Source organism: Anopheles aquasalis, chromosome 2 (assembly GCF_943734665.1).
Source record: "Anopheles aquasalis chromosome 2, idAnoAquaMG_Q_19, whole genome shotgun sequence".
Taxonomy (NCBI): domain Eukaryota; kingdom Metazoa; phylum Arthropoda; class Insecta; order Diptera; family Culicidae; genus Anopheles; species Anopheles aquasalis.
This window is the reverse complement of record NC_064877.1, coordinates 82965647-82980646: the sequence shown is the minus strand read 5'-3', so window position 1 is coordinate 82980646 and position 15000 is coordinate 82965647. Positions and strand designations below refer to the sequence as shown.

At 48.6% G+C, this 15000-nt stretch overlaps 2 protein-coding genes across 6 annotated transcripts in view; one reads left to right on the top strand and one right to left on the bottom strand.

The window, feature by feature from the left end:
* Positions 1-3317, top strand: part of LOC126572431 (uncharacterized) — a 24303-nt gene extending 20986 nt beyond the window's left edge. For all 5 annotated transcript variants that reach the window (XM_050231748.1, XM_050231749.1, XM_050231747.1 and 2 more), the window contains exon 13: positions 2579-3317. In XM_050231748.1, coding sequence (XP_050087705.1) covers positions 2579-3169 — 591 coding nt within the window. In that variant the 3' untranslated portion in view covers positions 3170-3317. The remainder of the gene's footprint in view (positions 1-2578) is intronic.
* LOC126577486 (uncharacterized) overlaps positions 1-15000 on the bottom strand; it is a 99120-nt gene that overhangs the window by 73418 nt on the left and 10702 nt on the right. Inside the window, exons 2-5 of the mRNA XM_050239153.1 lie at positions 13921-14022; positions 12947-13035; positions 5458-5559; positions 3408-3526 (exon numbers count right to left, since the gene is read on the bottom strand). Of these exons, the coding sequence (XP_050095110.1) occupies positions 3408-3526; positions 5458-5559; positions 12947-13035; positions 13921-14022 (412 nt within the window). The remainder of the gene's footprint in view (positions 1-3407; positions 3527-5457; positions 5560-12946; positions 13036-13920; positions 14023-15000) is intronic.

Here is a 15000-nt window from a genome sequence, read left to right as displayed (position 1 = left end):
CTGCAGCGAATGCCTTTTATAATCTTTTTTTTTCTGCCCAACTTTTGGCCGGTTAGTGCAAGTGGGTCTATCAAGCAGGAAGCGGGGAAAATGAGGAAATATGCATTTTTTATAATCCACTGGCGCACTGGTACGCCTTTTGTTGACCTTCCGTTTCTGTCGCGGTCTTGTAACACATTACAGGGCTACCGCTAAACTTGCCACGGACTGGCCGGCCGGTTGTTCGCTTTGGTGCTCTCGTACTTTTTCGATGTTCGTGTGGCGTGGTATTTGTTGTTCCTGCAATGCAACATGCAGCAATGAGTGAGTGTGTAAACGGTTCTCATCCCTCGGGCAGTTATATTTTATCGTTCGCCTTTGCTCGCTAGTTGCTGCTTCATTTCTATCCAACACTGAGACTCGGCCCCGGGGGGAAATGGGGGCAGTGTGCCTCATTTGGTGGCTCAAGTTGTTGTTCGCCACCCTTGGAGCGCTAAGTCCGGGAGCTTGTCAGCGAATAGTAATGAGCTGGGAGTTGAGGGCAACCCGCCTTTTGGTCGGTCGGTCTCTACGTCGACGCTGTCTAGACGCTCTCTCTCTCTGGGTGCTGCATAAGCCAGCCAGCCGTAAAAGGGCTCCGGTGGCGCGTGCTAAATGTCTCGTGTTCTCGCCAAACGTTTGACAGGTTGATCGTCGTCGTTTTTTGGAGGGGGGAGCGAAGCCCTCCCATCCAGCATTATTATGCTGTTCCAGTTGACATGCGGGATGTGAACGGATTACTTGACGGTTGCACAGACGACGTGAGATATTTTTGCACGCTCTCTCGTGCCAGACAGAAGCCCTTCCAAAGGAATGGAAAAGATTCGTAGCTTCTTAAGCTTAACACAAGACGAGATCTTGCGTTGTTCTTATCTGCTTTCCTCTGTCAGAATGCGTCACGATCTCAGATCGCCGTAGGATCGTGTGTTGCGAAACGAATCCTTCTCTTGGTGCATAAAAATATTCCCACAAAAATGATCGAAGTTTTCCCAGACACACCCCTTAGTCACGTCAGCGTCAGCTCTCGGAGGGGGCCCGGGGAAAAAAATCCAACCGAAATATGCCAACGAACAGCATATGCAGCACGGCTTACAGTCGTGGCATGGCATGGCGTGTGAAATGTTGGACAGTTACGTGTCATACGGTCCCCTTTCCATTTCAACGGTATGTACAACACGGTGTTCAAAAGCCGGCCACTGGCATTGCTAGCGGATGATGCGGATTCCGTCCTGGCCGTGACGTTTGTGTTGCGAGATTGTTGGCTGATGAAATTTGTTGGCTGGTTTCAAACATGCTGGCATCCTGGCAACCATCTGGCCGTACCAGCGGAAGTGCATTCTCGCGGAAAAACTAGCTTCGCCCCATAAGCCTTTGTTTTGAAACCGTTTTCCTATGTTGTGCTTTACGAAACATTCCACACACCAGTGACCGTGTGTTGTTTCTAATCACTGACGGAAACAATCGCTGTTCGTCACCAGCATCATTAGCCTAATGATTCTGCAGCAACAACATTTAACGAGAGAAACACGCTCCAGCGAAGCTTAACAACATCCTCTTATAATAGAGTATCATAGTTCAATTAAAATTGAAAAAAAATCTGATTTTTTCATAAAATTTACTGCTTCCAATTAGCTAACTACTGGCTTGTAGGAGTGAATTACGAACGGTGCCGAAGCGGGCCAACTCGAGTCCAATTTGGCAATTAGTGCACGCTTGTACCAGTGGAGCGTGGATAATAATAATCGCAATGAAGTATCGTTGCTGCTGCTGCTGCCCACTCCATTCGATTAATTAACAATAATTTACGACGGATTACAGTTGAAAGGAATTGAATTGCACTGATTTTTGTGTTTTTGTTTTGCTTTGCTTTCCACCACCACCATCGCCAGGTGGCAGGTCACTGTTAATCCGCTACTTGTTAGCACAAATTTTCAGTGAACAGAGTGGGCACATGTTTGCATCGATGTCATTCCAAGGATTTGGCCCCTTCCCTTCTCCTCCCATCGCCATCACTCGGTCGTTACAGGTCGCTCGCACACAATATATGCTCGTTACGGCTCGTGTGATGTGAACCGAAAGTGACTTCTGACCTCTCGACCGTTGCTGGCCGGCAGCAGCGATTGCGTAAAGCGCATAATTAAGTGAAGCTTCGCGCGTCCTGAATTTAATCAACGATTGCTTACCCCGCCATCGCCGTCTTCCGTTGCTGGTAGTTAGTGGGCTAAATTCATAGTTTTGGCCAAAGGAGCATTGCGATGGCGATTGATGATTAGAGAGCACGGCGGCGCACGGCGGACACTGCCCGTTGATTAACGTCACTTTTGCAGTGCTACCGTGCTTCGGACGTGTGCATGCACAGGTATTGCTCACTCATTTGGTTCCATTTGGTGGCTTGCACGATGGCAAAGGCCTTAAAATTAATTTCCGTAGTCCCTGCGCTCTTTCAACACCCTTTGTGGCACTGAGGATGAACGATCAAAGGCCCTCTAACGATGGCCAGTCAAATGGTCACTCCATTTCGAGCATCATTCATTCACATTTCCATTTCCAATATTTTCAGATTGCCGAGCGACTGTTTGGTCACGGGACTGGTGGTGGTGTTGGTGGTAGTTCGGGTCCAGGGATGGCCGGTACCGGTGGACAGATTGGAAATCCCATGGCGGCAAGCAGCGGACCGGGCACGACAACGACGGCCGCCGATTTGAAGCTACTCGAGAAGCTCGTTACTTCGCTGCTGGAAGCCCACGGTGGATCTTCAACCGGATCCGGTGACGGCCATGCTGATGGACGGCTTCATCGAAGCGGATCCACGTTGGGTCGCTTCCGTCCAATGTCACGCTCGTTCCGCTCGGCCAACTCATTGCGACGTCGTAATGGGACTGCGGACACCGGTGGCAACGATGGTTCGACAGCAACCCCGGGAGGGAACGCAGTTACCGCAGCGTCATTGACGATGCCAACGATCCAGGAATCGGGTACGGATCGTAGTGGCAGTGATCGAGGTCGACGCAATTCCTGGAGTGACCGAGCTGGGCGTGATGTGCGCCGAGTGCTCAACACGATCGCCAATGCTCCGCAGCGGTTCAGCCAATCGATAGCGGGTGATGGTGAGAGCGAGGAGCGTAGCAATCTTACCCAGAATATCCTGTGAGATCACCCCTTTGTGGTCTCACATTTGATTTTTTTAGAATTGATTCGAAGAAATAGTGTAGAACACTCAATAGTTCAATTCTGATAACTCACAATAGCATGAAAAAAGATGCACAAATGGCAAATGTGTCCGAACATTCCCGTTCCAACCCGAGAATGCTGGAGCTCGAGTGCAGCGTAAACATCATTTCTAATCCTCCGAAAATCCTCAGTTCCGTGGTTACCGTGGTGCCACTTACCTGTTTCTCGAGCACGGTGACCGTGTTCTCGTTCAGCTGATACTCGCCGTTCTCGTTGAGCTCGAAGTGGGACGCATTCGCAAGCTGCACCGTCAGTTCGTACTTGGCTCGGCCACGGCCTGTGGGAAGGGTAGAAACGGGGAAAGGATTTCATTGAGCCGCTTGCGTGGTATTTGTTTCGTGGAAATCAAAGCACCTACTATCTATGAATGCTACCTTCGGGAATGCTTCGAGATCGGAGTTTCTGCAGAATTGTCTTTCAAGTTTCGTAATTTAATGCTTCATTTTCCATGGTTCCATCACACTACACGGCAACTCTCGGCATCAAGCATGTAAAGAATATCATAAAACCGCTCAACCACTCACAGCCAGCCACAAACACAGTCCATTTCCGAGGTTCGAGCAAAAAGGCCTGCTCCGTCACACTGAGAAGGATGAGCTAATCCAGCTTATCAGCTTCAGCCTGTTAGCCGCGCAGTGCCGGTTCGTATGATGAGCTTTCCGTATCGCTTTCGTCCGATTTCTACTTCCGAGACCCGGTTTCTCTCGCTCTCCTTTTTGCTCTATCCTATGCTAGGACCGTGGGCGATCCCTTCGCATTCGGACGCATTAAGTAACCATTTTCTGCCTTATCTAGTTTACACTTTCATCAAGTCATTAGCCGACGCCGGCGTCGTCCGAGTCGCTGTGCAGCACCGGATCTAAAGATAATGCCCCCGGGAGGGGGAGGGGGTCCGTCTGATGAACACAATGTGGAGTGAGCATTGTTGAAATAGGATTTCTTCGTTTCCGTCCCTTAGCCCGGCAGCCCAGTGTGGTGTAATGAACTTAAATAGAGTTCACCGGGAACCACCGATTAGGTCACCGATAATCAGGCGTTTAAACTAATGCATAATTTACGCTCCTGGCCCTCGCCCAGAGTGTTCGTGCGCGCATGTGATGATCCTTTCTGCAAATACGGTGGAACGAGGCCTAAGCATCGGCATCGGGATGGTGTTCGGTGGGCGTGATGCCACTTTTCGACTACTCAGCTTCAGTGATCTCTGCGGTTTAATGAATGCCTCTGCCTGTGGTACGTCGAAATGACCTGCCCACCCCGTCCTGAGCGGAAAATGGTGGAATTAATTTTTGCTGCCGACAACAGAAAAGAGTAGTATTTGCAGCGCAAGCTAGACCTGGAAGCTGTGGTAAGCTATTAATCATGGGAAATCTTTGCCCCAGATCTACAGAGACCCGTGAGTGGGAACAGCGAGGGGCATCGCTCTCGAGAACAAACAGGAAAACATATCATTATCCATGTGCCATAAAAAAAACAACAACAAAATACCCTCAATGGATGGTCGTGTCGAAAGGCCGTCGGGATCGTGTTAATTATCCATGCACACACTCTGGGCATCGAAAGTGGGGCATTTCATTGAATCATCGTGTTTCATCGAATCAGCACGCACTCTGGATTTCGGTCAATGTTTGATTGGATTTACAGGGAACGAAGCAAAAGTGGTACTTATCCCGCCTGAACAGGATATTCGTTTCCGTTTGTTTACACGAATGAGATGCGACTCACGCATTCCAGGAGCCTAAAGTCAGCTCAAACAGACGCTGATTCGACGGAAACTCGGAAAAATCCTTTTCTGAGTGACCAATGAATCTGTTTTGCAGAAAAAACCTACGAACGAGAAATTGAAACTGTAGTCTTTAAGGTGATATGGATAATAATAGCTAAGCATTACAATGCAACAAGCTGAGAGCGTGCATCGATCGTTACGGGACGACGAAAGGGGCGGCTTTGCGTCGCAAGTCCCAGCCAGTCGACTTAGCTTGTTATTCCACAAGAGGATTGGAGGAAAACTTTATCAAAGCTGCTGCCCTCCTCCCCATGCAGGCGTGGTGGAGTAACGCATTGCAACTGTCATCGACAGGCACACCAGAGATGTGTGTCATGTGGCGTGGATGCCAAAAGTTGCACAGCTCAGCACCCTGCGCTTGCAGTTCAGTGGGTTTGATTTCGCTGCATCGCACTCGCACTCCAATCTCTGGAGGATATACTCACTGGATGATGAGATGCTCTGGTCACACCGGCACACGTCCTCACTGTCACCGGTTGCAATGCACTGACGGAAGCAACCATCGCCGTCCTTATCCAGATTGCAGCCTGTGGAAAGAGCAAGAAGAAGAAGAAGCAGAGCGATGAAAGAACGAGAGAAAAAACAAAGAAGCTCCGATTGGGTTGCTTTTCGTTCGATATTCTGGTGCAGAGAAAGAGAAGGAGATAAAGAGCAACATGTGCACTCATCAGTGACAGGACTGGGATGGAATTCCACTTCCAGGAATTGCAAGGACCGATGTTTGGATGAAAAACGAAAGACAATCGTAAGAGGAACGAAGGAGCTCCAGGGAGAGAATCCTGCTGGCTTTGCTGGTGAACAACGAGTGTGAACTGAACGGGAATATTTTGCAAGGATTGTCGAGAGCCGATCCCTGGTCTTTCCTTCGAAGTTTTTCCTCGACTCAACACTTTAACTTCAAACAGACAACAGACGAGGAGCAGCGACCGGGATTTGACGGTTGATTCGATGCAATCCTTACTCCCCGCAGGTGCCAGCAGAGGGAGAGCAAGCAGTATCCTTGGAAAGAACTTTCTCCTGTCATCAGCTCAGCCTGCAGTAGAGGAAGGCATGCGATATACTATGATATTATCATTAGCAAACAAACTCTAAATGGCATATCAACTTGTACGACTGCCCCCGGGGAAGGAGCAATGATGAGAGCGAGAGAGAGAGAGAAAGCTCACCGACCGCCCAACCAACTGCTGTCTGTTTGGCATAATGATGACAATCATGATGAAGTTCCGCCTCTTACCATAAGCAGGGACCTTCCCCCCTCCGTACTGGTGAAGGACAAATCGCCCCAAGAAACCATTTTTGTGCCGTCCGTTGGTACCGGTTCGGTCATAAACTACCGTGACAAAAACGAATGTCCTTGGCCGCTCGCACATAATGGTACTGCAACATTTTATGCTTATCATTCGTCGGTGACGATGCGGTCAGGTCTCGAAGCGCACGCACGCACGCACGCACGCACGGTCTGCGTCGGCCAGTGTTCAGTGTCAAGGTGGAAAAAGCAGCGATCAGCAGACGGTTGGGCCATACTAAGTGACCATTTCGAACGAGCCGGCCTTCACCTTCCCCCCGCGTCGAGGTCGTTAGGCATAAATCATTGGTTGGTAAATATTTAACGGACCTGGGGGCTACGCGGGAACGATCGGCAGCTACGAGAAGAGGCGCGCCTTTTCTTTTTTTGCATGATGGATCGCATTTGCGCATAAGTATTGGGGAGGTGCTATAGGCGTAAGAAGGAAAAGTTTTTGAGTTTTTATTGTTCCCTCAACTGCTCTTCCGTGCAATGGCAGAGGGACGGAGGGTTCTGTTTCCGATTAGAATCTAAAATGGTGAGAACATTCCCGTGCTCCTGTGGGTTGAGTCATGAATATTGCAAGCTTTCCACTACATCAGCACGCGGCCACTCTGGTGAGAAAGTGGTGGGCATTATGTCGGATCTCATCGGGTATGGGATGCAACATCTCTCTGGCATGATAAATGCCTTTTCTCTTATGCTTCTCATCGTCAAGCCTTTGCGACTGTGATGTATGTGTTGTTGTGAGAGGGGTATCGTAGAATACTGTTTGAAAATGCTATATAATGAGGTGCGAACCAACAGCTAAGAGCAATGCGAATGGAGCCCATCATGGCATCTTTCTTCTACAAAACGTAGCTAATCAGTGATTACCTGCCTCTATTGTTCGTCAATTCTTACACTTATGTTAATTCCGACGATGGTAAGGTTCTTTTTTATCGGATTTTTTTTTAGTAAAATCATCAGTCTATTATATTTTTCTTTAATATCCTGTTTGAGTAGAACTTCTCAAGGATATTCGAACGAATATTGATGACATTTTTTACGTTAGTCCTCAATACAGGCACTCGATTCAAGCCGGTAGTCGAAGACGCTTCAAGAACGATCAAGAACTAAACGAGAAACCAAATGAAAAGACCCAAAAACCAGGGCGACAAACTTTTCTTCAGCTGATCCAGTAACACAGTAAGCAAAGAAGCTGTCGTCAGAGCATCCGACAACCCAGGAGGACCGTAAGATCATCTCACCTGACCAACGATTATTGCTAACCCGGTCAAACACCAAAAGTGGGCCAGCAACCAGTCGCTACTCTCGCAGGCCGTCCCGGAATTGTCCGGGCGAGTTGATTTACGACATAATTAATGTCTGGCTTTGGCCGGTTCCTGGCCAGACGCATAAAAGTTTGCGCCTGTTTTGCCGTTCAGGAACGCCCCGATGCCGCACCCGAAGCACGTCAATTCTGTCTTCCGGCTCGGTGACTTATTGACTTCCGATCGGTGGTTGGCGCGCACTCTCTCTTACTCTCCCCTGCGCGGGAACTCCGATGAATTTGTCAATGATTTGCCAATCCCGGAGTCCGGAATGGGGTGGCTTGCGACGTAATTCCGGCATCCGGTGGCGGAGGAAAATTCTTTCGCAAACAAAAGCGACATCTCGGACGACGACGCCGTCGCCGGATTGCCGCACAATGCAACCCAAATCCCCTCGCTAATCTAGGCAACCTCTTAGTTCTCTCAGGAGAGCACAACTCAATTTTTGTCACCAGGATGGTTAGCGAAGCCACAGTCGCCGCAGCCACCCCGCGCACAACCTGCCCGACCTGCCCACTCGGTCCGTCCATGGTCCGTCGTGGTCGTAATAAATTATGAAACTTTTTCCCCAAATAAAGCAGCAATAAATCTTGTTAATTTGCTGATGAGGAAGTGCAAAGTAGAGCGAGCGAGCGCGCGCTGGCTCGCTGGCTGGCTGGCTGGTGGCTTCCGTGTCCCGTGAGGCGGTGCGGCGGTTGCGTACTGCGTTGTCCCGCAGCCATTCCGTCACCACCGTCGCCAACCGACACCACTGACTCGCTCGACTGGCATCATGCTTAGCATTCCCCTTTATTCCCTCGAGGGCTGATGGTGAAGGAGAGCGAAATTTGACGGAGAAAGGAAAAAGGAAAGGTCCCTGCACGGAGTAACCAGCGAAATGAGCTTCCACTTGTCTTTGGTTGCTGCGAGCATGCTGGACTACGTAGGACGGCCAAAAGAAGACAAGCTTGAGTCTGTTCCCGAGAGAACCGAGGGAACGCACATTGCCCTGCATGGAACACTTCTTAAGGTCAGCAGCACCGCTGGTTGCAGCAGTTCAACTCCACAATCGACGCCCCAACGGTGGTGTTGTAGATTGTTGTGAATGTGTTCCATCGCTCGTATCGCTTCCAACATCAGTTTTTGGGAGAAAACGAAAGAGAGAGAAGTGGCGAGTGTGTTGTAATGGCACGATGATGCCAGCCAGCAGTAATCTTTGTTCCAGGGTCCGCCACCGCGTCTTGAGCTTTTGAAAATCCAATTAAAATTTGATAACACTCACCGGCTACAGCGAGGGTTCTGAAGCGGAAGCAGAGTGCGCTGAGTAGAACTTGCCGCAAGAAAGAATGCAGGTGAGAAGCCAGTGGAAAACGCCACTTCGGGAGCGAGAACCTGGCAGGAAAATGTTCGTGCACCCCGAGAGTAGTTGAAGTTTTGTTCGGGAAAAAGCATTCCGTTTCGAAATGAAACTCTTGCACAAAGACTTTGGTTAAATTTAGGATTTCATTTACTTTGGGCCACTTTAATGGCAAATTCGCAACGAAATGTGTTTCGGTAAGAAGGATCTTTTGCTATTTGTGTTCGCAGCAATACGGTTACAATCGATCACACCCAGCGAAGCCCCTCGTTCGACATACATGGGGCGGCATTCAATTTTCATTTAGAAAACTTTTCCAACATTTCGTTCGAGTGGTGCAGCTCTCGAGGAAACTTTGGTCGAGGAAATAGTCACCATCAATATTCGATGATTTTGCATTTCCTCTCTCCTTTTTTCTGTGTGCCGATCACGGAAACACTTGAAAGTAGTTCAGAAAAAAGGGAAACTTCGATCATTTGTAAAAAAAAAAGAGTTGAAATGTAAACCGACCGTTCCTCCCTTGCGCCATCGGCATAACATGCATCAAAAGTGATAAATGAAGGGGAGGAAAATTACATTAGTTGGGTGGAAGAGGGCAGCATATGGGAAATCAACGCACCAGAGCAGCATGTCGACTGTTCATATGTTTGGCCTCCCTTTTCCCTGCACGCACCCCCTGGTGATGCCTCAAGGAACGATATTGAGAAGCAAGTCGAAATATATGCATTGGGTTCGCCTTTCCAACTGTGCTTTATGTTCATGCGGCTACACTCGACCTCCGTGGAACACATTTGGTTACGAACAGCGACCAAAAGCTACGGCTTCTGCGGGCCAAATGGGCCATCTATTACGCACACACAAAGCGGCAGCAGAACAAAAAAAAAAAGAAGAGAAAGAGAGCAACTTCGATATCGCTACTCCCCGCTATCAACTCTGTAAAGGTATTTTTGGGGCGGTCGGCGAGGCGAGTTTCGTTGAGCATACTCGCAAGGTACTTCACTTCACTCCACGCGCCCCCGGGAATGTGACCGGCGATGTAACGTCCCGATAAACTTACCGGCTGTCCAGGGAGGACCAAAGGGAGAAGTCGCGGGTAAGGAATGGCAAAAAGGCAAAGCAAAAGAGGGGGGGGGCCATCGCCGGCATCGCAAACTCAATAAAAAATTATTGAATTTTATCTTCATAACTTTTGGCGGAATTCATTTTTATGACTTTTATCATTGTTGTTGCCCTGATGCCCCACCGGTCCGGTCCTGGCATTGTTGAGTGTTCCCTTTTGTGCTCCTGGTTCTCGGCCTCTCGCGTGTTGCCATTCGGCTGCGCCGAACCAAAAATGATTTAGTAGGCGATGGGATACCCTTGGCATGTTTGCTGACGGCGCACTGGGTTCCGATTTTGTTGGAGTTTTACCCGGGCCCACGCCTCACGACCAGCAACTTCTTCGTGATTCGCTTGTACTGGCCATCCCCAAATGCCGGCCAGCCGGCCGGCCGGGTATCTTAACATTGTTCGTCCACCTTCTCCACCCCCGCACAGTACTCTGTACTGATGTTTTCATTGTGATTCTAATCGAAGAATAATTTCGAAGCAATCCAATGAACCACTCAATCAATCTTGTTGGGGATGTCGGGGAGCTCAACAAGCAACAAGCAACCAGGCGCCCGAGTGGACAAAGGAGCGCCCGTGCCCGTGTAGTTGTGAAGCAAACAAAAATTGCTGAATTATTCATAGTGGAGTGAGAGAGATCTTCCCGGGGTCCAGAGTGCCTTGCCCTTTTGCTGTGTGCTGTGTTTGGACCGTGGGAATGAATTTAAAATACTGCAAAACAGCAGCAACATCAACGACAGTCGATGGACTGTGGGGTGTTGAGTTGAGTCAAATTGAATTCCGTTAAGAAGAAGATAAAGTAGAAGAAGGTTGTGGATAGGGGATGGAAAGCTAATGTAGTGTAATCTTCAGTGTTGTTTGGTCCCACCCACTAGCTGCTCACCGAAGTAAGATACATCCCGTGCCGGATACACCAAATTGAATATTAAACGACCGATTTTGGGTTGACCAAACAGGGTTGGTTTCGTTGAGTTTGGAAAAAACGATCAGAATCTATTCATTTGATTTAATGGATCGATTACCGATAATGGAGAGGTAGGACTCTTGCGTTCAATCAAAGGAGGAACTCAATCAACATTCGCATTTTGTATTCATTAAAGGAGGCGTGTAGTTTATAAAAAGCCTGAAGCTGCCTGTACTCTTCTATTGTATGAGTGGCAATGAAGTGTATTCCTCTAAAATCTATCCAAATATTCGTAGACTTAAATTTCATGTTAGGTATTCGTGCGGGATGTTGTTCACGACCGAATATCATTAATCGTCTCGAAGGTTTTTCAAAATAAATTTTCAAAGTGACCGAAATCAGTCTGAATCTACACTGTCGTTCGCTTTCCCCAGATGGCCAGTACGGAAGTCCAGCGTAAGTATTCCAAGCGAAGTCACGCGGCGTTATCGGCTGAAAACCACGTATCTCCTTCCTTCTCTCTCTCACGGTGAAGGTGCACCTCCAGGAGACGCAACTCACAGGCAACAAGAGACGTTCCAAAGGAACTAACAACCCCCCGGTAACGGTCGCTGACACTCGACCGCGGTATCCAACGCTGCTCCGTTGTCGTGGGAGCTTGATTTAATTAAAGATAAGAATCAATTTCGCTTCGTTTCCCAAAATTGCTAGTGGTCGGTGGCTACGTTTTGGAAATTCCTGAGTTTTTAGCGAAGCAACTGTGGTCGCTTAACATGGAGTCGTTGCTTTATCTTCTGTCTGTTATATATGGTCAAGTTCGGACAGTCCAGGACTTTATACCATGAAGGTGGTGCGTGTTTGTCCCTCTACCGAGAAATCCCGTGGAGACCAGTACACTCCACAATCCTGGATCGGCTCGCAACAGTATTCCCTGGTATGGTGACGACGCGCACAACGACGACGACGATGATTCCACCCCATTCCGGGAGCTGTAAAACAACGCTAGACATGCCTTTCAACAGCATGTCAAGCCAGCACATTCCATACGCCCATCATCACTAACAAGCTGCTGCGCTCGAACCTCTGCCATGCCGTGATACGTGTCGGTGTATGTGGCGGCCATAACGGCGCAAATAGAAGGTGTGCAAGGTACACGTCAGCCACGGTGCCACGCACGCACTCACATCCTGTCAAGTGATTGTAGCGCGGCAATGACACCCTCAGCCTCTAAAATAAGTGTTTCATTACCTCCACGACAGGCTGCTGCTGTTGCTCTCCTTGTGAGCTCCACCATGCACGACTAGCGCCATTTTGAAACGAACGGCCCATAAAAGAGGTTAGTATAGTGGGGGCGGGTGTCGAGAGGAGAACAGTAGAGGTGACAAGGCCCCTCAGGCCATACTGAATGCCCAGAAGCGCGCTTGAAGTTTCCCATCGACCAGCCCCACCATCCTTTTAGTGATGGGGTGGTAAGGGATGGAAGGAAGGATGATGGAAGTGAGCGGGAGTTGCTTTCGACGGGAAATCGAAAACCCTCATTAGGGTTGAAAAATGTCGATACCGGTACTCCATACTCATACCTCCTGGGAGGGGTGCGGTCTGATTGGCGAGGCTGGTTGTAAAAAATGCTGAAGATTGTTTACAGTTCAATGGCGGCTGGTAGGGCGGTCTCTCCCTCGGGCTGGAACGTTGCTTACACACAGCAACGACCGACGAACCGAGAAACACGCGCGTGGGGGTTGAGTGGGAGTTGGAGTGACTGAGAGAAGGTTGTTAAAGTGGCTAATTAATTAAAATCTATCCTTTGGCTCATGGATCGATGGATGAAAGGCGGTGAGCAGAAGAAGAGGGGGGAAATGCGTTCAGAAGCGCACGCTCGATGACAAGGTACCAGCGATGAAAAGAGGTTAAAAAGAGGGGAAAGAGCGGAGGTGGAGAGCGGCTTGAAAGCACCGTAAACCCGACTTACCTGTGATCTCGTCGTACTCGCTGATCTCGCACCTGTGACCCTTGAAGCCAGGCGGGCAGAGGCAGACGACGGTATTGTCACCGATATGTCTGACAGGATGGAACACCGGTCGAAGAAAAGAAGAAGGAAACGGAGCATGGAGTAAGGTGACACGTTTAGCTAATGTTTCGTTAATGAATGAGTAGGGCCGGGTGATGATGAGGCGGATGGATGGTTGATGATTACTTTGCCTTCGCTCCGGTTCAGCAGAGCGCGGTTGGTACTTGTTTTGAGGCATGTACATGTGGGCTGGGGTACTATGATTTGTGAGATGAAGCAAATCTGCTCTTAATTTTATTATGATGGCGGCAGGAACAAACTTTGTACGACATCAACGTGAGCGATGGAGGCGCCCAACTTTTTTTTTTCTTTAATTTTCCACACAGCGGTCGCATGTGCTGATGTTGTGGTTGTAATAAAATAATATCAGATTATTTACAATCATTTAAAGTGTGCTATTTTGATGCAAGAACCTTACACAACTTTTTTTTCGTTCTTGGCTTACGATGGAGGCGCCTAGTAGCTCGTAAAAAGAAGTGGATTTTTGTCCGCTTCAATCCCTGATTTTATCTCATTTTTTATTACATTTAAATCAGCAACAGACTGCAAGTCTCTAAAACATTCAAATTTCACCATGCAACGATAAATTGTCAAACGAAATTAATATGCTCGCTCGAAGTGAACGGTAACGCGGAATCTCGACAATGACGTTCCTCTTTTTTTAACGAGGTACTTCTCCTCTCTTGCATCGGATATGCATTCACGAAAAACCCTCTTACCCTAGACATCGATGCCGAAACTTGCAACAATATCGACACTGCTCAAAAGATGCAACAAATGGCGTCTTCCTGTGGAATCGTGTGAAGAACAGGGCTGCCTCCATCGCTAACACGAGAATCAACTTAAGCAACTTGCCAACGAAACCCGAAACTTACTTGCACGTTCCACCGTTGTCGCACACGTTGCCATCCTTGCACAATGGTCCGTCGCCACAGTCGGGCCCGCTGTACCCAGGGTAGCAGTCGCAGTAGTATGACCTGGTGCAGCCGGAAGAAAGTTGAGCATAGAAGAAATGAGAGCAGACATAAAAATAAGATGATTTATCGTAATGCTGCAAAATATTTCAACTGAATCTTAAATAAAGAGCGAGGAAATTTAATTCAAATAAATTTGATACTCAAGCAAGAAATCGTGAGCATAAACTGCTGTGCGCATTGTTGGCTCACATTAAGAGCAACATTTTAGGGCATCCGCTGCCCTAGCAAGAGTCTCATGCTGACATGGAACATCTGTTGCAAAACGGGATGGTGCACGGCAAGCAACAATTTAATGGAATTTATGGATGCACCGAGAAATCTGCGGTTTCTGTTACAACTGCTGCTCTCCATTGTACGCCAAGTGGATTCACTCGCAGTCGAAGAATTTAAATTTGTCTCCGCACCGATTGACACACTATTTGCCGCACCAGCGCCAGCCATCTAGCGACGGAGCGACGCATCCTAACCGAGAGGCATCATCCCGTCAATCGACATCCGTGGTTATAGCCTGCCATTAGCCGTTCGAGGAAGGGATACGGGAAGAAATGGCAGAAAAGAAAGATGGGTAACCGCCTCAACTTACTCCGCAGAGCGAAGGAGCAAGAAAATGAAGAAAAGTAGGTGGGAAATGTTGAAGCAGCATTCCAAACTTCTCGCCAAAAAAGCTCTCCACCACCAACCAACCAGTCAGCCAGCGAGCCACCGGGGCCGCGCGTCAGTAAATCTATTTTTATTAACTTTGCGGCAGAATTTATTGTGCTTTCATGAATATTCATCCACGCTGTGCCCCGCCAGTTTGCTGCATTAGCTTATGTGCCTTCGCTACAGACTCTCTCTCTCTCTCTCGCACACCAATACACACGCACATACATGAACCATGGCCATGCCTTTTCCTATCCAACGGGTGAGACGATGGTGCGCAAGATAGGAAACGGTGTTCCGCGAGTTCCGCGGAAAAGGGCGTACCGAGATCACGCA